The 21,347-nt window shown below is 43.8% G+C and overlaps 1 protein-coding gene across 2 annotated transcripts in view; it reads right to left on the bottom strand.

Moving 5' to 3' along the window:
• Positions 1-6,179: 6,179 nt before the first annotated feature.
• The window catches only part of KCTD7 (potassium channel tetramerization domain containing 7), a 55,969-nt gene continuing 40,801 nt past the window's right edge, over positions 6,180-21,347 (bottom strand). Inside the window, exons 3-4 of one of the 2 annotated variants that reach the window (XM_044286841.1) lie at positions 12,755-12,933; positions 6,180-7,181 (exon numbers count right to left, since the gene is read on the bottom strand). In XM_044286841.1, the coding sequence (XP_044142776.1) occupies positions 6,805-7,181; positions 12,755-12,933 (556 nt within the window). In that variant the 3' untranslated portion in view covers positions 6,180-6,804. The remainder of the gene's footprint in view (positions 7,182-12,754; positions 12,934-21,347) is intronic. The other variant, XM_044286840.1, reaches the window with a different exon arrangement.

Below are 21,347 nucleotides of genomic sequence, written 5' to 3' on the forward strand. Positions count from 1 at the left end.
TCTAAAATCATATTATATATATTGCATGGAGAACCCCATAAAAAATAAAAATAAAAAAACACTGACAGAATTGCAATTTTTGTACACCTTGCCTCCTAAAAAATAGTATAAAAGTAATTTGTACCCCAGTATGGTACCAATTAAAATTACAGCTAGTCCTGCAAAAATTTAAGCCTGCACACATTTCAACCAACAACAAAAATATCCAGATGCTGCTCCTTCCCTTCTAAATTCTACCGTGTCCCCAAAGAGCAGTTTATGACCACATATGGGGTGTTGCCACATTAAGGAAAAAATGCATAACAAATTGTAGGGTGCATTTTGTAGTTTCCAAAATGTGGTACATTTTTGGGGGGTTTCCTTTCTATGAGTTCCTCAGGGTCACTTCAAATGAAACATACGGTAGCTCTCCAAAAACCATATAGAGCTCCTTCCCTTCTGAGCCTTGCAGTGTGTCCATACAGCAGTTTACGGCTACATATAGGGTGTTTCTGTAAACCTCAGAATCAGGCCTCATGCACACGACCGTTGTGTGCATCCGTGGCCGTTGTGCCGTTTTCCGTTTTTTTTCGCAGACCCATTGACTTTCAATGGGTCCGTGGAAAAATCGGAAAATGCACCGTTTTGCAGCCGAGACCGTGATCCGTGTATCCTGTCCGTCAAAAAAATATGACCTGTCCTATTTTTTTGACGGACAACGGTTCACGGACCCATTCAAGTCAATGGGTCCGTGAAAGAACACGGATGCACACAAGATTGGTTTCCGTGTCCGTGATCCGTGGCCGTAGGTTACTTTCATACAGACGGATCCGAAGATCCGTCTGCATAAAAGCTTTTTCAGAGCTGAGTTTTCACTTCGTGAAAACTCAGATCCGACAGTATATTCTAACACAGAGGCGTTCCCATGGTGATGGGGACGCTTCTAGTTAGAATATACAACGAACTGTGTACATGACTGCCCCCTGCTGCCTGGCAGCACCCGATCTCTTACAGGGGACTGTGATCCGTACAATTAACCCCTCAGGTGCTGCACCTGAAGGGGTTAATTGTGCGTATCATAGCCCTCTGTAAGAGATCCGGGGCTGCCAGGCAGCAGGGGGCAGATCCCCCTCCCTCCCCAGTTTAAATTTCATTGGTGGCCAGTGCACCCCCCCCCCTCCCTTGTAATAATAGCATTGGTGGCACAGTGTGCGGCCCCCCCTCCCTCCCTCTATTGCATTAACATTGGTGGCAGTGTGCGCCCCCCCCTTCCTCCCTCTATTGTTTTAATACATTGGTGGCAGTGTGCGGCCTCCCCTCTCCCTCCCCCGATCATTGGTGGCAGCGGAGTTCCGATCGGAGTCCCAGTTTAATCGCTGGGGCTCCGATCGGTAACCATGGCAACCAGGACGCTACTGCAGTCCTGGTTGCCATGGTTACTTAGCAATAGTAGAAGCATCATACTTACCTGCTGGCTGCTGCGATGTCTGTGTCCGGCCGGGAGCTCCTCCTACTGGTAAGTGACAGGTCTTTGCGGCGCATTGCTGTCACTTACCAGTAGGAGGAGCTTCCGGCCGGACACAGACATCGCAGCAGCCAGCAGGTAAGTATGATGCTTCTACTATTGCTAAGTAACCATGGCAACCAGGACTGCAAGACTGCAGCTATCTATTATTACACTAGAGGGAGGGAGGGGGTGCGGGGGCGCACTGGCCACCAATGATATTCAAACTGGGTAGGGGGGGTCTGCCCCCTGCTGCCTGGCAGCCCTGATCTCTTACAGAGGGCTATGATATGCACAATTAACCCCTTCAGGAGCGGCACCTGAGGGGTTAATTGTGCTGATCACGGCCTCCTGTAAGAGATCGGGTGCTGCCAGGCAGCAGGGGGCAGTCATGTACACAGTTTGTAGTATATTCTAACTAGAAGCATCCCCATCTCCATGGGAACGCCTCTGTGTTAGAATATACTGTCGGATATGAGTTTTCACGATGTAACTCATATCCGACAGTATATTCTAACATAGAGGCGTTCCCATGGTGATGGGGACGCTTCAAGTTAAAATATACCATCGGATTGGAGAAAACTCCGATCCGATGGTATAAAAGGGACTCCAGACTTTACATTGAAAGTCAATGGGGACGGATCCGTTTGCAATTGCACCATATTGTGTCAACGTCAAACGGATCCGTCCCCATTGACTTGCATTGTAATTCAGGACGGATCCGTTTGGCTCCGCACGGCCAGGCGGACTTTTTGTTCATGTCCGTGGATCCTCCAAAAATCAAGGAAGACCCACGGACGAAAAAACGGTCACGGATCACGGACCTACGGACCCCGTTTTTGCGGACCGTGAAAAAATACTGTCGTGTGCATGAGGTCTCAGGGTAATAAATACTGAGGTTTGGTAGGCTGTATTGCAGGAACTAATGGATAAAAATTGAAAATTTGCACACAAAAAAATTACATTTTAAATTTCACCTCAATTTGCTTTAATTCCTGTGGAACACCAAAAAGGTTAAGAAGAAAAAAAAAATCAGTTTTGAATTATTTGAGATGTAGTTTCAAAAATTAGGTAATTTATGGTTTGGTTTCTATTATGTAACACCCACAAAGTGACTTCATAACTGAATTGGTCCTTAATAAAGTCGGTTTTGAAAAATTGCTTCTAAAATTCTAAGACTTGTAACGTCTTAAAACAATAAAATGCCAACATAAAGTGAATATTATATGGTGGATATTAATTAATAACTATTTTGTGAGGTATTATTGTCCATCTTAAAAGCAGAGAAATTCAAATGTAGAAAATAGAAAATGTTTCAAAATTTTCTGTAAATTTTGTATTTTTTATAAATAAAGATATAACATCGACCCAAATGTACCACTAACATTAAGTACGATGAGTCATGAGAAAATATCAGAATAGCTTGGATAAGTAAAATCGTTCTAAAGTTGTTACAACATAAAGTAACACATGTCAATTTTAAAAAATGGGGCTTCAGCATTTGGTCCAAACTGACTTTTGCAGGAAGTGGTTATGTACATTGGCCTCTATGATTATAATCCAAATAAGCCCTTTGTTTCTTTATGTATTGTTAATAACATATAAGCCTCAACAAAAATTCCTATGAAATTACCAGCAGCATCATTATAATTACTTGCGGCAATTGTTTATCACTTACCCAGCTTCCCTCCATCATCCATTATTTATCCCCTATCCTGTGGACGTTTTTGTGGAATAACCTCTTTAATTTCATGAAACACTGCTTCTGTACTATATCATTCACCCACTAGATGGCAGTAGCTTCCAGTTTTTCTAAACCCAAATGCAATTTGAAACACAAACTTGAACTAATCAATTTCCACAGGTTTTGGAAGTGTATAAATGGGCATCATTACTATACAGATGCAGCTGTGCTAAAATTGACTCTGATAACACAGTGTTATCTTGTGACAAAAGCCATTCAAATCCATTGTAAAAGTCAATGAGCATTTTCTTGCCATTTTTTACATAACGCGTTAACCATCAAGTTTAGCTTGGCTACAAGTTTAGAAAACATAAACTATATATATATATATATATATATATATATATATATATATATACACACCTTTTTCGCTCTATAAGACGCCCGCCCCCCCCCCCCCCTCAAAGCAGGGGGAAAATGTCAGTGCGTCTTATGGGGACGAATACTAATGATCGCTTATGGAAGCACTCATTAGTACCAAAGGATCGGGAAGCAGTGAATGCAGCACTCCCTGCTCTTCCGCTGCTGGCTGTGATGTGACTGTGCACAAAGTGAGGACGTCAGCACTTTGTGACCTCACGCTGTGCGGCGTCAGGTCACAGCACTGCATCCGGCATGAAGACCAGGAAGCACACTAGAAGTTAGGAGCGGCATCCAGAACAGGACAGGTTAATTGGTTTTTGTTCTCTGATCTGAAGTCTGCTTCACACGGAGGTTTATTTACAAGGACACCTGATCTGAGGTCTGCTTCAAATGGGGACTTATTTACAAGGATGTCTGAGGTCTGCTCCACATGGGGCTCATTTACATAAAGGTCGGATCTGAGTTCTGATTGTTTTTTTTTTATTACTGGGCATCTGATCTATGGTTTGATTGGGGGTCTCATCTAAGGTCTGAATAGAGGCCTTATTAACATTGGGAGTCTGATCTGAGGTCTGATTAGGAGTCTTATCAACATTGGGAGTCTGATCTGAGGTCTGATTAGGAGTCTTATTAACATTGGGAGTCTGATCTGAGGTCTGATTAGGAGTCTTATTAACATTGGGAGTCTGATCTGAGGTCTGATTAGGAGTCTTATTAACATTGGGAGTCTGATCTGAGGTCTGATTAGGAGTCTTATTAACATTGGGAGTCTGATCTGAGGTCTGATTAGGAGTCTTATTAACATTGGGAGTCTGATCTGAGGTCTGATTAGGAGTCTTATTAACATTGGGAGTCTGATCTGTGGTTTGATTGGGAGTCTTATTAAAGAGGTTATTCAATATCATAAACAGCCAGGCCATGTGCCAGGCCCCTCAGAAGGAATATACTTACCCCGCTCCCCTCCTGGTCCCCGCACCGCCGCTTCTCCCTGTACATGGATGAAAACATCTGGGAGCGGGGGAGCAGGCGGGAACGGGAATGATAATATAGGCTTGAAACAGAAAAAAACCATCACATGACATTTGCGGTTACAAGATATATATCATACGTAGGTTTCCATTCCTCCCACCGCACTTCCTGAGGCTCAGACTATACTATCTGCTAGAGAGGAAACTGTGGGGTGGGTTCTATCACACACATAAACTGACTTTTTGACCTTGTTTTTAGACATTATTATTATCTGTCTGTAAACTCCATTTAGGACCTGACCTAAATCTCCCATATACACAAGATGGAGGACATGTTTATACAAAATAGATTCTCATCCCTCACACTGGATGTAAAAGTGCTTCCCTCGCTGCCCTATAAAAAGGCTACTTTTGGGTAGTGTACCTCTTGGTGAGAAATCGTTGAATGCTAGACATGCTTTTACAATGCACTTGAAGACATTTCGCCCAGCTGACAGACTTTGAGAGGAAGCGCATCACTGGAAGGAGAGAAGCAGAATGGTTGTTTTTATGAACTGCCCGCCATCTAGGCCGTTCTGACCTAGCTGTGAGCAGGTGTTGTTGAGGCATACACTTACGGTGAACAATCTCTGGATGGCCCAGACAGACCACCAGTACAGAGGATTGTTTGATTCGCTGACAAGCATGTGCAGGTTCCACAGTTTCATTGTCCATCATCCAGACACAGGTGGCACCTTCATTACACACCCCTGTCTCTGCCTGGACCAGTTCCAGGTGCTTAGCAGAAGGAAATTTGGTGTCACAATGCTCATTACGTGTCCTGCCATGGACAGCCATCCACCATCGCCTTTGCTTGCAAAGGTGATGTGAATGAGAAACTTGGAATGCAATGGACTGGAACCATATCGTTGTTAGTGACAAATTCAGGTTCTCTTTCGGTTCCCACAATGGGTATGGAGACCTCCTGGTGAGTACTTCAATCCTGCCTTTGCTGTGGAGTGGCACACGGCCCCAATTTCTGGTGTGATGATCTGGGGAGCCATAACATATGACAATAAGTCACCCCTAGAAGTGATAGGAGGGACACTAAAAGCTTGCAGGACATCCTGTGGCCACATGTGTTGCCTCTCAAAGTAGGCCTTTCACCTGACATTTTTCAGCAGGATAACGCTCGACCACACACACAGCACAAGTTTCCAAAGAATGTCTCTGGCAGAATGTCCTTGGTCTGCCCAGTTGCCAGATTTATTGCCAATTGAGATATTATGGGATCAGTTGGGACACTAGCTTCGGCAACCTATAAGTGTTCACTATCTACAGGCCCAGCTGCAACATCTTTGGACAAATGTGCCACAGGATACTATATGGAACATATGTGCCCCCATGCTCAACTGTATCTCATCTTGCTTCCAGGTTAGAGGTGGCCCGACAGGGTACTAGAACCTCCTTTTAATTATACAGTATTCCCCAATAAAAGTATCCTTTCGCTCTAATATTGTAATCACATATATATCATCATTATTTTCTTATATGCAAAGTTTTATTTGATTCATACAACTCCTTCTTGATGCATTTCTTTTCTCAATGAGTGTACAGTATATAATTCTCTCCTTTAATAAAGCTCTTATTTAAGTCCCTGATATGCTGTTTGGTCATATTAATATCACATAAGATGACGTATATACCAAATTATAGCAGTTTTTTATTTTTTTACATAAATAATCAATTACTGCAGACAAAATACATTAATATAATGCAATAAATAAATAGAACACTATTTAAATGTAAAACCAATACTTAAAATAATTATAAATATAGTTATTAGTGGACAGAAAGGTCTCTGAAAATAATGATAAATAGTCATTGATTAGGAGAAGGAATATTCTACCATATATCTTCTATATGGTATCTCAATCAGTGCAATGCCTGACATTCTAGGAATATTATTCTCCTGTACTACCCTACATAATTCTACATTTAGTTGTGTGCTGCAAAAGAGCTAGACCTTTCTGATCATTCAATGCACTCTTTAACCCCATAGAAAAAATAGCTCAGTCAATGTTCTATCAGAGCAATAGTCCCAAATAATGGGATATAAGCGCAATCAGCTCTTACGCCATAGCGAACAGATGGTGGTAACAGCCAACGCCACATCTGCAGTGCTACTTCCTAGCTATTTGGTCATGCAACCATTGGTCGTGCAACCAGATATTTGGTCCTGTGCCTTGCCTGACAGCGCTAAACGCTCACCACCAAGTAATTTTGAATTCATAGATAGGGCGCTTGCAATAATAGTGGTTAACAAGATGCTTATCGCACACTCCAATGCACTGGTGCTCCACAGAGATGCCTCTGTCAGAGAGATCACTGACAATGCAGTGGAGAAGGTCATACACATCAGCCACTGCTTCCCAGGGCCCAAAAGACACATCTACGTCACAGTGATGCTCAAAGTGATTGGATTCACTCTCACTCCTCTCAAAACGTAAGGTGTTGAATTGTGGGCACTCGTAAGGAGTAATGGGCATCTCTTCCTTGAAGACGCACACTTTCAGCTTGGCAAACCTGGCCTTCCTCTGTATGGCTCGAAGTTTTCCGATCTCAATAATTCGCTCCAAGTGATCTTTAAAAGAAACACTATGTAAATACGCAATACACAATCGATAGTATGAAGAAAATACAAGAACATCTTCATTGCTACATGTCTTATAACTTAAGTGCACCTAAAGACCACCATAGGCACGTCATCATGCTGAGATGACAACAGGGATCAGTGGAAAACCACATTTCGTTATTGCCTTCCTATACAGTGGCATACATTGGAACCTTCTGTAGGCGGTATACACTGGGAAATTCTCCTTATTTAAACCTCCAACATATGCCATTTGTTGCCCATAGTACCTTATAGTAAATCAACATAACACAAAAGATCTTTCTATTTGCAGGGAATAGTGTAGTCTACATATTCCATGTAGGCATATCAGCTTGACAGATGCCAGAAAGTACACTGCTTTCATATATGCTATATGAAAGGGGCACAGAGCCAGGAAAAGGGGTAGGCAGGACATGGTACAATTTGATTTAAAGAGAAAAAAAAAAACAAGACAGGATCATGGAAAGATCCTTACAGGGGTTGTCCACTTTTTACTACTGAGGTCCTATTCGTCACGATAGGTCATCAATATCAGATCAGCAGGGGGGTGACTCCCGTCCTATAGAAATGAATGGGGCTGCCATACTTGTAATTAAACCTTCTCACCGCTGCAATTGTTGCGGTGAGTAGGTAAAATGAGCAGAGAAGGCAGTGCTCATACATGGGCTGTGTTCTCTTCAAACAGCTGATCCTGGGCCTAAGGATAGGTCATCAATAGTACAAATCGGACAACCTCTTTAAAGGCACAAATGTCGGTCTGGGGTCTGTATTTATTTAGTTTAGTGCTTCTCAAACCTGTGTAAACGACCCAAAACTGAGTAAGGTTGGTTCCACATTATTTTTATTCACAAATGCCACATTTCTTGACAGGGTTTTTCTTTTTTTTGGGGTGTAGAAAGAAACGCCATGGCCAAATGTTACATGTTGGTAAATAGGAAATTATAAAAAAAACTACTAAGGGCTCATGCACACAACAGTATGGCTTTTTCAGTGTTTTACGGTCCGTTTTTTACGGATCCGTTTTTCCGTTTTTTGTTTCCGTTGTGTTTCCGTTTTCTTTCCGTATGCCATATACAGTATACAGTAATTACATAGAAAAAATTGGGTTGGCCATAACATTTTCAATAGATGGTTCAGCAAAAATGGAACAGATGCGGATGCATTTCCGTATGTGTTCCGTTTTTTTTTGCAGACCCAATGACTTGAATGGAGCCAAGCACCGTGATTTGCGGACAAGAATAGGACATGTTCTATCTTTTCACGGTACGGAAATACTGAAACGGAATGCACATGGAGACACTTCAGTATTTTTTGCTGAACCATTGAAATGAATGGTTCAGTATATGTACCGCATACTGAACTGAAAAAACGGCCAGTATACTGAACGCAAAATACTGTCGTGTGCATGAGCCCTAACACTGTATTTTTTGTAGTGATATTTCAAGACAGTTTCCTTGTTTTTTGTCCCTTGCCGTGTTTTTTTTTTAAATCACATGTTCTTTGAGTAGTTGTTCTCTATAGGGAAAAAAAACTGTCTGCAAAAAACATTAAGTAAAACACTGTTTGACCCAAAAAAAAGTAAACCCTGAAAAATGCTTTTATTTGGCGTTTTTCATGCTCATAGCAGTAATAGAATTTGAGACCTAAAGTTAGCGCTGTGTCACACAAACCCATTATTACCCAATCACATGGACATTTAACCCCTTCAGGACTGAGCGATTTTTCTGTTTTTCCATTTTCATGCATTACTCCCAGCCTTCCCAAAGCCATAACTTTTTTATTTTTCCATTCACCTAGCCATATGAGGGCTTGTTTTTAGCGAGACAAGTTACTTTTAATGGCACGATTTATGGTAGAATACAATATAGTAGGAAGAGGGGGAAAAAATCCAAATGGGTTAGAATTATAAAAAAAAAAACAACTCTGCCACAGTTTTATGGGTTTTGTTTTTACAGCGTTTCCTATGAGGTAAAACTGACCTGTTATGGTTCATTCTACAGGTCAGTATGATTACAACTATACCACATATGTATATTTTTTTTAGAGTTTTGATACTGAAAAAAAAAATTTAACTTTGGAAAAAATATTTTTTTTTCTTTGAATCACCATATTCTAAATCTGACTCTACATATATGTTAGTAACCATATGACTGAAGCTGGCTGCACTTTCAGCTCCTGTGAGCCTGAGGAGATTAGTACCACTGGATAACTGACTAAGGGCTCATGCACACGAATGTATTTTCTTTCAGCTTCCATTCCGTTTTTTTTTCGGACCATATGCCGAACCATTCACTTCAATGGTTCCACAAAAACAATGGAAGGTACTCCGTGTGCATTCCATTTTCATATTTCCGTTCTGCAAAAAAGTAGTGTATGTCCTATTATTGTCCGCAAATCACGATCCAAGGCCCCATTCAAGTCAATGGGTCTGTAAAAAATACAGAACACATCCGTACGTCATCCGTATTTTGCGGATCCATACTGTAGAAATGCTATGCCCAGCTCATATTGCTCATGTGTTTGGTGATTAATAAGTTACTGTTTTCGATCCGCAAAAAACGGATCGCATACAGAAACCATACAGATATGTTTTGTGGAATAACAGAACGGAAGAGGACTTAAATCAGAGAAAATAAACTTCAGATACGGAACAACGGATCCGTGAAAAACGGACCGCAAAACAACAACGGTCGTGTGCATTAGCCCTAATTTGGAGGTTAAGAGCTTCTGCACCCCTCTCAGATTTGACAGGGAGAATAGTGTTCGATGCAGTGCTATTCTTCTCATCGTATAGAAGGAAACCACAAGGAAACCCTGCGGAATCCACTGTAAGTTAATGGGGTCCACTGGGTGGCAGTGTTATCCCTCGTGCAATGCCTTAGGCCTCATGCACACGACAGGTTTTTTTCACGGTCCGCAAAAACGGGGTCCGTGGGTCCGTGATCCGTGACCGTTTTTTCGTCCGTGGGTCTTCCTTGATTTTTGGAGGATCCACGGACATGAAAAAAAAGTCGTTTTGGTGTCCGCCTGGCCGTGCGGAGCCAAACGGATCCGTCCTGAATTACAATGCAAGTCAATGGGGACGGATCCGTTTGATGTTGACACAATATAGTGCCATTTCAAACGGATCCGTCCCCATTGACTTTCAATGTAAAGTCTGGAGTTCTTTTATACCATCGGATTGGAGTTTTCTCCAATCCGATGGTATATTTTAACTTGAAGCGTCCCCATCACCATGGGAACGCCTCTATGTTAGAATATACTGTCGGATATGAGCTACTTCGTGAACCTCAGATCCGACAGTATATTCTAACACAGAGGCGTTCCCATGGTGATGGGGACGCTTCAGGTTAGAATACACTACAAACTTTGTACAAGACTGCCCCCTGCTGCCTGGCAGCACCCGATCTCTTACAGGGGGATATGATAGCACAATTAACCCCTTCAGGTGCGGCACCTAAAGGGGTTAATTGAACTATCATATTCCCCTGTAAGAGATCAGGGCTGCCAGGCAGCAGGGGGCAGACCCCCCCCCCCCCTTCCCCAGTTTGAATATCGTTGGTGGCACAGTGTGCACCCCCCATGGGGCCCCCCCTTCCTCCCTCTAATGTTAGAAATCGTTGGTGGCACAGTGTGCGCCCACCATCGCCCCCCCCCCCTCCCTCCCTCTATTGTAATAAATCGTTGGTGGCACAGTGTGCCCCCACCATCGCCCTCCCCCTCCCTCTATTGTAATAAATCGTTGGTGGCACAGTGACGGACAGGATACACGGATCACGGCCTCGGCTGCAAAACGGTGCATTTTACGATTTTTCCACGGACCCATTAAAAGTCAATGGGTCCGCGAAAAAAAACGGAAAACGGCACAACGGCCACGGATGCACACAACAGTCGTGTGCATGAGGCCTTATTCAGATGGGGAGATTTATCAAAACTGGTGTAAAGGAAAACTGGCTTAGTTGCCCATAGCAACCAATCAGATTCCATCTTTCAGGGCTCCTTTGCATAATGAAAGGTGGATCTGGTTGCTAGGGGCAACTAAGCCAGTTTTCCTTTACACCAGTTTTGATAAATCTCCCCAAGTGTTCGGTCAGTGATTTTCAGCCCAAACAAGGTGTGGATGTAATCACTGAATAGGAGCAGATCTTTCCCGCATGCCTTATGTCTGTGGAGGCTGGTTTTGGCTCACAATCACCGATGGAAATCACTGACATGTGAATTAGTGTCGCCAAAAAATTGACCGTGACTTTCACAATTATGAAAATCAAAAAGCTTTATTAATGATATACAATACATACATACATAATGGTAAAAGGTAGGACAACAGATAAGGAACAGGACCCAAGGAGGGGACGGGAGGTCAGCACACCAGGGGGATCAGGGAAAAAGTATGAAAAGTGGAAAAAACACCAAGACGCCTCAAAGCGAAAAAGCCCCAAACAAACTGCAATGGAGACAAATATGAGGACAATAAGGCTTGGTGAAAGAACAAAGTAAGCATACCCTGAATGGTGTGTCGCTCTCTCGGCCACTTCCTGACCCAACGCTGTTTCGCCAGAGACCTGGCTTCTTCCTGGCTCCTGATCCCCGGAAGAAGCCAGGTCTCTGGCGAAACGGCGTTGGGTCAGGAAGTGGCCGAGAGATCGACACACCATTCAGGGTATGCTTACTTTGTTCTGCCTCTTACCATCATGTATGTATGTATTGTATATCATTAATAAAGCTTTTTGATTTTCATAATTGTGAAAGTCACGGTCAATTTTTTGGCGACATTTGTGGCTCCTTGCGGGTCATTTTTTTTAGATTATTTCTTTTCTGTCCTGTAATTATTGGTTGACATGTGAATTAGGCTACATGCACATGACCGTATGTGTTTTGCGGATCCCCCCAAAAAAACGAATAACATCCGTATGCCATCCGTTTCTTTTTTTGCGGATCCATTGTAACAATGCCTAAAACGGACAAGTATAGGACATGTTCTATTTTGTTTGCGGGGCTACGGAACGGACATACTGATACAGACAGCACACGGTGTACTGTCCGCATTTTTTGCAGACCCATTAAAATGAATGCGTCCGCATCCTATCCGCAAAAAAGAAACTAACGGACATAGAAAGAAACAACGTTCGTGTGCAAGTAGCCTAAGGCTTAATCCGGCAAAGTGCCACCGGGGATGTCTCCTGACATATTACTGGACCCTTGTACAGAAGGAGGGTAGGCCCTAAGAGTCAATTCCTCTGTTGGTCCCATGGAATCCAGGTAATGAAATATGGGTTCATACAGCACTGCAGTGACGTGGCAGGGATTGCAGACTTTTTCCATCATTAGTACTGTTTTTGTCGCTGATTCTGGAAATGCTGCCGTCTAGAAATGTAGCATGTGCAGCAAAGTCAGTCTTTGCATTTTTCCTTCAATTTGTTAATAATTTAAACAAAATACCAGTAAGGGAGGCCACTCTTTAATCATTTATAGGCAATAATAGACTTCGGCCTGGCCTTACATAGTACATCATTGCAGCAGTAAGAGGCTAAACATTTTCTTACCTCTATAATAAGGCATTAACCCCAGAAATGCTTGCCTCACTTTCTCCCCAGTAAGTGGCTGCATCTTGTCCAGAAGGTCAAGCAGTGGCCCGATTGAATAGTATTGAGCCTCTTTGTACACCATTTTGACACGGTTTTGTGGGGGCAGCTCACCACAGCGCAAAAAGTTTAATATGTCTCTAAAAACACAAACAGTCAGTTACACCGATGACAAGAATAGTCTCAAACTGTTAAATGGTGACGATAATAGAGCCAGGGTGTCCCCTTCCCCCCATATATAACCTTCTACAGTGACTTTACAACCAGTACTGGCCCAGTAAATCAGCAGTATGTCCAGGTCTAAGCTACTCTGGTTATGATTACACAACCATGGGAAACGTAATGGTTAATCCTTTTTATCAATTGAATGGGTACCCCGATAATGACACTATAAAAAATACAAATGGTGGGTGACCTCAATTAAAACTTAGCTGTCGGTATTCAGCCGGGCCTGTGGCAGCAGCGTATGGCAGTAATATTTGTGCTTCTGCCATAGGCCTGGCTGAATACCGACAGCTAAGTTTTAATTGAGGTCACCCACCTTTTGTATTTTTTATACTGTGGTTATGAGACTGATATTGGGTAAGGCTACTTTCACACTTCCAGTTTTAAGTCCAGCAGGCTGTTCTGGCGGAATGTCCGCCGGCTCCATTAAGTATAATAAGGTCTGGAGGAGATCCGTGCACATTCTGGCAGACAAGCGGAGAACCAGCCGGACATAAACCTCTGCATGCTGCGGTTTGTGTCCAGCCGATTCTCTGCTTGCCTGCCGGAACAGCCGTGCCGGAGTTTCACACTGGAGGTGCAAAAGTAGCCTTAGGCCCCCTGCACACGAACGTGAGCGCCCCGTGGTCGTGCTGCGGCCCGCAAAATGCGGACCGCAATGCACTAGCACAGTCCGTGGGGCAGCCGCAGCGGAACGCAAAAAGATAGGACATGTTCTATCTTTTTGCGGAACATAAGTACGGTACGAAACCCCACGGAAGCACTCCGTAGTGCTTCCGTTCCGTGCTTTCGTTCCGTACCATTCCGCATCTCCGGATTTGCGGACCCATTTAAGTGAATGGGTCAGCATCCGTGATGCGGAATGCCCACGGAACGGCACCTGTGTATTGCGGATCCACAAATGCGGTACGCAATACGGCAATGTGAAGCACACGTTCGTGTGCAGGAGGCCTTAGAAGTACTCCAGGTCCTACCAAATCTCCTCATATTTCTTTATCATAGGGTTAAACTAACTAGTAGGTGACTAAGGGGGGAATTTATCTTCTGGTAGCTGGCGCCATGTACTCAACAACCTTTTGTTTAAAACTCGCATGTGAAACACCAGTCATAATAAATGTGACCAATAATGTTCTACAAAGTGAATGTCCAAGTGAATGATGCTGAGCTGCAATACTAGGCAAAGCATGCACAAAAGTACCGCTATTTTTGGTAGTAAGCAGTCATGATTTTATAATCTCATTTAATTTCTTTAGGCATTTCAATCTACTGTGTACAAAGTTACTGTTCTGTACATATAGTATGTAGATAGACATACGGGTAGGTAGATAGATAGGTATATTAACTGTAGAGTGGTAGTGCTGCTTTGGGGGTACACACACAGATATAACCAGGGGTGTAGCTATAGGGGGTGCAGAGGTAGCAGTCGTCACGGGGCCCTTGAGGGGGCCCAAAGAGCCAAGTGCCACATAAGAAGACACCGGTATTATAGAAAGTACATGCTGGTCAAGTTAGGCTGAGTTCACACGGGCGAGATTTCCGCGTGGGTGAAATGCGTGAGGTGAACGCATTGCACCCGCACTGAATCCAGACCCATTCACTAGCCTTTAGCTAGGCATATATGCACAGCTCACATATACAGACAGTGGGCCAGATTTATCATTAGCTCAAGTCAGAATAATGGAGTGAAAAAGTCGCAAAAAAATGCGCAAACGCTAAAACTGCGCACAAATTTGCGAATTTTTTCTGCTCTGCACTATGCTCACCAGTTTTCTGAAAGTGGCCGTGTTTTCTTATGTAAATGAATCTCTAGACTTTTTAAAAAGTCGCTAAAAAGTCGCAAAAAAATGCGCAATTTCACTCCAGTGAGGACCATGCTTATCGTATGAGACTTTTTAATAGAATATGCGACTTTTCCGTAAAGACGTGTGACTTTTGTAAAGCTGCTTACTGACGGATAAACTGCTACCGTCAAACCACATTTATTACAGTCTTAAAGGGCCGATTATAAATCTGACTTGGCTAAAACTGACTTAAAACTGACTTTAGCCATATGTGAAAGTGCAGTGAGCTGTCAGAGTCATGATAAATCTGGCCCAGTATGTACACATTTAATATATAAAAACATGCAGATATGTACACATTTCAAATATAGACAGACAGACATATAGATAGGCAGAAATGGTTGGAAGGAAGAAAGCAAAGTATGAGAGAGAGAGAGAGAGAGCGCGAGAGAGAGAGAGAGAGAGAGAGACAATTGATATATAGACTGATAGAGATGAGATAGATATATACAGACGTGGACAAAATTGTTGGTACCCTTTGGTCAATGAAAGAAAAAGTCACAATGGTCACAGAAATAACTTTAATCTGACAAAAGTAATAATAAATTAAAATTCTATAAATGTTAACCAATGAAAGTCAGACATTGTTTTTCAACCATGCTTCAACAGAATTATGTAAAAAAATAAACTCATGAAACAGGCATGGACAAAAATGATGGTACCCCTAACTTAATATTTTGTTGCGCAACCTTTTGAGGCAATCACTGCAATCAAACGCTTCCTGTAACTGTCAATGAGACATCTGCACCTCTCAGCAGGTATTTTGGCCCACTCCTCATGAGCAAACTGCTCCAGTTGTGTCCGGTTTGAAGGGTGCCTTTTCCAGACTGCATGTTTCAGCTCCTTCCAAAGATGCTCAATAGGATTGAGGTCAGGGCTCATAGAAGGCCACTTTAGAATAGTCCAATTTTTTCCTCTTAGCCATTCTTGGGTGTTTTTAGCGGTGTGTTTTGGGTCATTGTCCTGTTGCAAGACCCATGACCTGCGACTGAGACCAAGCTTTCTGACACTGGCTAGTACATTTCTCTCTAGAATTCCTTGATAGTCTTGAGATTTCATTGTACCCTGCACAGATTCAAGACACCCTGTGCCAGACGCAGCAAAGCAGCCCCAGAACATAACAGAGCCTCCTCCATGTTTCACAGTAGGGACAGTGTTCTTTTCTTGATATGCTTCATTTTTTCGTCTGTGAACATACAGCTGATGTGCCTTGGCAAAAACTTCGATTTTTGTCTCATCTGTCCACAGGACATTCTCCCAGAAGCTTTGTGGCTTGTCAACATGTAGTTTGGCATATTCCAGTCTTGCTTTTTTATGATTCGTTTTCAACAATGGTGTCCTCCTTGGTCGTCTCCCATGTAGTCCACTTTGGCTCAAACAACGACGGATGGTGCGATCTGACACTGATGTTCCTTGAGCATGAAGTTCACCTTGAATCTCTTTAGAAGTCTTTCTAGGCTCTTTTGTTACCATTCGGATTATCCGTCTCTTAGATTTGTCATCAATTTTCCTCCTGCGGCCACGTCCAGGGAGGTTGGCTACAGTCCCATGGATCTTAAACTTATGAATAATATGTGCAACTGTACTCACAGGAACATCTAGTTGCTTGGAGATGGTCTTATAGCCTTTACCTTTAACATGCTTGTCTATAATTTTCTTTCTGATCTCTTGAGACAGCTCTTTCCTTTGCTTCCTCTGGTCCATGTCGAGTGTGGTACACACCATATCACCAAACAACACAGTGATTACCTGGAGCCATATATATAGGCCCAATGGCTGATTACAAGGTTGTAGACACCTGTGATGCTAATTAGTGGATACACCTTGAATTAACATGTCCCTTTGGTCACATTATGTTCTGTGTTTTCTAGGGGTACCATCATTTTTGCCCATGCCTGTTTCATGAGTTTATTTTTTTACATAATTCTGTTGAAGCATGGTTGAAAAACAATGTCTGACTTTCATTGGTTAACATTTATAGAATTTTAATTTATTATTACTTTTGTCAGATTAAAGTTATTTCTGTGACCATTGTGACTTTTTCTTTCATTGACCAAAGGGTACCAACAATTTTGTCCACGTCTGTAGATAGATAGAAATATTTTATGTAAAAACATAAGTATGAAAGGCTGGGTACACTCTTTTATCATCCTTTCAGTATAGGGGCAGAACAACGGAAAGAAAAGACCATAACCTAGCAAAATGGCAGTGGACGGACTCTACTGACGATAATGGAGATCCGTCAGGTCTCTGTTCAGCTGGAGGGCCACAGGGTTGAGCATGCCTGGTCTAGACTTACAATGTAAGCCAATGGGGATGGATCCGTTTTTCACTGACACAATATGGTGCAATTGAAAACGGATCCGTCCCCCATTGACTTTCAATGTAAGTCAAGACGTATCCGTTTTGACTTAGACTTTTTTTTTTCATGAATAATGCAAACGGATACGTTATTAACGGATACAAGCGTTTGCATTATTCGTGCGGATCTGTCTGTGCAGATACAAGACGGATCCGCACAAAACGCAAGTGTGAAAGTAGCCTTACATCAATGCACTTCACTAGTAAAAACTGCATAGACTATTACCACGTTGTTTAACATATTTCACCTGTAAAAAGAAAAAAACACCACAATTGCTGTACCCGATATACTGATGTGTAGACTGGCGAGTAGCATAACAAAGCCAAAATACGTTATTTGGTTTGTATAGAATTTTGGTATGCTTCCATTTCAATTATGCATATGTTAATACGGTAACTACCCCCAAGCTTTATGTAATGTAGATGAGAAGAAGCGCTCCGGCCACAGATCTGCTTATTCCTAAAGGTGGGAATGTGGTGGTCTGGCCGGTTAAAATGTATGAGAGAGAGGCCTTTCGTCAATTGAGGGACCCGATATGCTATAAAAGACTGACATTTAACTATCCAAATTTACTGAAGAATTATTGCATATTCTGATGCAGGCAAAGGAGGATGGTATCCTGGACGAACAACAGGTAGCGGGCCTTAGAGTAGATGAACCCTTAATACCAGCTCTATACCTACTTCCAAAAATACATAAGAATACAAACAACCCCCCAGGTAGGCCCGTTGTGTCAGGAGTAGAGTTGAGCGAACACCTGGATGTTCGGGTTCGAGAAGTTCGGCCGAACATCCCGGAAATGTTCGGGTTCGGGATCCGAACCCGATCCGAACTTCGTCCCGAACCCGAACCCCATTGAAGTCAATGGGGACCCGAACTTTTCGGCACTAAAACGGCTGTAAAACAGCCCAGGAAAGGGCTAGAGGGCTGCAAAAGGCAGCAACATGTAGGTAAATCCCCTGCAAACAAATGTGGATAGGGAAATTAATTAAAATAAAAATTAAATAAATAAAAATTAACCAAAATCAATTGGAGAGAGGTTCCATAGCAGAGAATCTGGCTTCCCGTCACCCACCACTGGAACAGTCCATTCTCAGATATTTAGGCCCCGGCACCCAGGCAGAGGAGAGAGGTCCCGTAACAGAGAATCTGTCTTCATGTCAGCAGAGAATTAGTCTGCATGTCATAGCAGAGAATGAGGCTTCACGTCAGCCACCACTGCAACAGTCCATTGGCATATATTTAGGCCTAGCACACAGGCAGAGGAGAGAGGTCCCGTAACAGAGAATCTGGCTTCATGTCAGCAGAGAATCAGTCTGCATGTCATAGCAGAGAATGAGGCTTCACGTCAGCCACCACTGCAACAGTCCATTGGCATATATTTAGGCCCAGCACACACACAGGCAGAGGAGAGAGGTCCCGTAACAGAGAATCTGTCTTCATGTCAGCAGAGAATTAGTCTGCATGTCATAGCAGAGAATGAGGCTTCACGTCACCCACCACTGCAACAGTCCATTGGCATATATTTAGGCCTAGCACACAGGCAGAGCAGAGAGGTCCCGTAACAGACAATCTGGCTTCATGACAGCAGAGAATCAGTCTGCATGTCATAGCAGAGAATGAGGCTTCACGTCACCCACCACTGCAACAGTCCATTGGCATATATTTAGGCCTAGCACACAGGCAGAGGAGAGAGGTCCCGTAACAGAGAATCTGTCTTCATGTCAGCAGAGAATCAGTCTGCATGTCATAGCAGAGAATGAGGCTTCACGTCAGCCACCACTGCAACAGTCCATTGGCATATATTTAGGCCCAGCACCCAGGCAGAGGAGGGAGGTCCCGTAACAGAGAATCTGTCTTCATGTCAGCAGAGAATTAGTCTGCATGTCATAGCAGAGAATGAGGCTTCACGTCAGCCACCACTGCAACAGTCCATTGGCATATATTTAGGCCCAGCACACACACAGGCAGAGGAGAGAGGTCCCGTAACAGAGAATCTGGCTTCATGTCAGCAGAGAATCAGTCTGCATGTCATAGCAGAGAATGAGGCTTCACGTCAGCCACCACTGCAACAGTCCATTGGCATATATTTAGGCCCAGCACACACACAGGCAGAGGAGAGAGGTCCCGTAACAGAGAATCTGGCTTCATGTCAGCAGAGAATCAGTCTGCATGTCATAGCAGAGAATGAGGCTTCACGTCAGCCACCACTGCAACAGTCCATTGGCATATATTTAGGCCCAGCACACACACAGGCAGAGGAGAGAGGTCCCGTAACAGAGAATCTGGCTTCATGTCAGCAGAGAATCAGTCTGCATGTCATAGCAGAGAATGAGGCTTCACGTCAGCCACCACTGCAACAGTCCATTGGCATATATTTAGGCCCAGCACACACACAGGCAGAGGAGAGAGGTCCCGTAACAGAGAATCTGTCTTCATGTCAGCAGAGAATTAGTCTGCATGTCATAGCAGAGAATGAGGCTTCACGTCACCCACCACTGCAACAGTCCATTGGCATATATTTAGGCCTAGCACACAGGCAGAGCAGAGAGGTCCCGTAACAGACAATCTGGCTTCATGACAGCAGAGAATCAGTCTGCATGTCATAGCAGAGAATGAGGCTTCACGTCACCCACCACTGCAACAGTCCATTGGCATATATTTAGGCCTAGCACACAGGCAGAGCAGAGAGGTCCCGTAACAGACAATCTGGCTTCATGTCAGCAGAGAATCAGTCTGCATGTCATAGCAGAGAATGAGGCTTCACGTCACCCACCACTGCAACAGTCCATTGGCATATATTTAGGCCTAGCACACAGGCAGAGCAGAGAGGTCCCGTAACAGACAATCTGGCTTCATGACAGCAGAGAATCAGTCTGCATGTCATAGCAGAGAATGAGGCTTCACGTCACCCACCACTGCAACAGTCCATTGGCATATATTTAGGCCTAGCACACAGGCAGAGCAGAGAGGTCCCGTAACAGACAATCTGGCTTCATGTCAGCAGAGAATCAGTCTGCATGTCATAGCAGAGAATGAGGCTTCACGTCACCCACCACTGCAACAGTCCATTGGCATATATTTAGGCCTAGCACACAGGCAGAGCAGAGAGGTCCCGTAACAGACGATCTGGCTTCATGTCAGCAGAGAATCAGTCTGCATGTCATAGCAGAGAATCAGGCTTCACGTCAGCCACCACTGCAACAGTCCATTGTCATAAATTTAGGCCCAGCACCCAGGCAGAGGAGAGAGGTCCCGTAACAGACAATCTGGCTTCATGTCAGCAGAGAATTAGTCTGCATGTCATAGCAGAGAATCAGGCTTCATGTCAGCCACCACTGCAACAGTCCATTGGCATATATTTAGGCCTAGCACACAGGCAGAGGAGAGGTTCATTCAACTTTGGGTAGCATCGCAATATAATGGTAAAATGAAAATAAAAATAGGATTGAATGAGGAAGTGCCCTGGAGTCCAATAATATATGGTTATGGGGAGGTAGTTAATGTCTAATCTGGACAAGGGACGGACAGGTCCTGTGGGATCCATGCCTGGTTCATTTTTATGAACGTCAGCTTGTCCACATTGGCTGTAGACAGGCGGCTGCGTTTGTCTGTAATGACGCCCCCTGCCGTGCTGAATACACGTTCAGACAAAACGCTGGCTGCCGGGCAGGCCAGCACCTCCAAGGCATAAAAGGCTAGCTCTGGCCACGTGGACAATTTAGAGACCCAGAAGTTGAATGGGGCCGAACCATCAGTCAGTACGTGGAGGGGTGTGCACACGTACTGTTCCACCATGTTAGTGAAATGTTGCCTCCTGCTAACACGTTGCGTATCAGGTGGTGGTGCAGTTAGCTGTGGCGTGTTGACAAAAGTTTTCCACATCTCTGCCATGCTAACCCTGCCCTCAGAGGAGCTGGCCGTGACACAGCTGCCTTGGCGACCTCTTGCTCCTCCTCTGCCTTGGCCTTGGGCTTCCACTTGTTCCCCTGTGACATTTGGGAATGCTCTCAGTAGCGCGTCTACCAACGTGCGCTTGTACTCGCGCATCTTCCTATCACGCTCCAGTGCAGGAAGTAAGGTGGGCACATTGTCTTTGTAGCGTGGATCCAGCAGGGTGGCAACC

This window comes from Bufo gargarizans, chromosome 3 (assembly GCF_014858855.1).
Source record: "Bufo gargarizans isolate SCDJY-AF-19 chromosome 3, ASM1485885v1, whole genome shotgun sequence".
Lineage (NCBI taxonomy): Eukaryota > Metazoa > Chordata > Amphibia > Anura > Bufonidae > Bufo > Bufo gargarizans.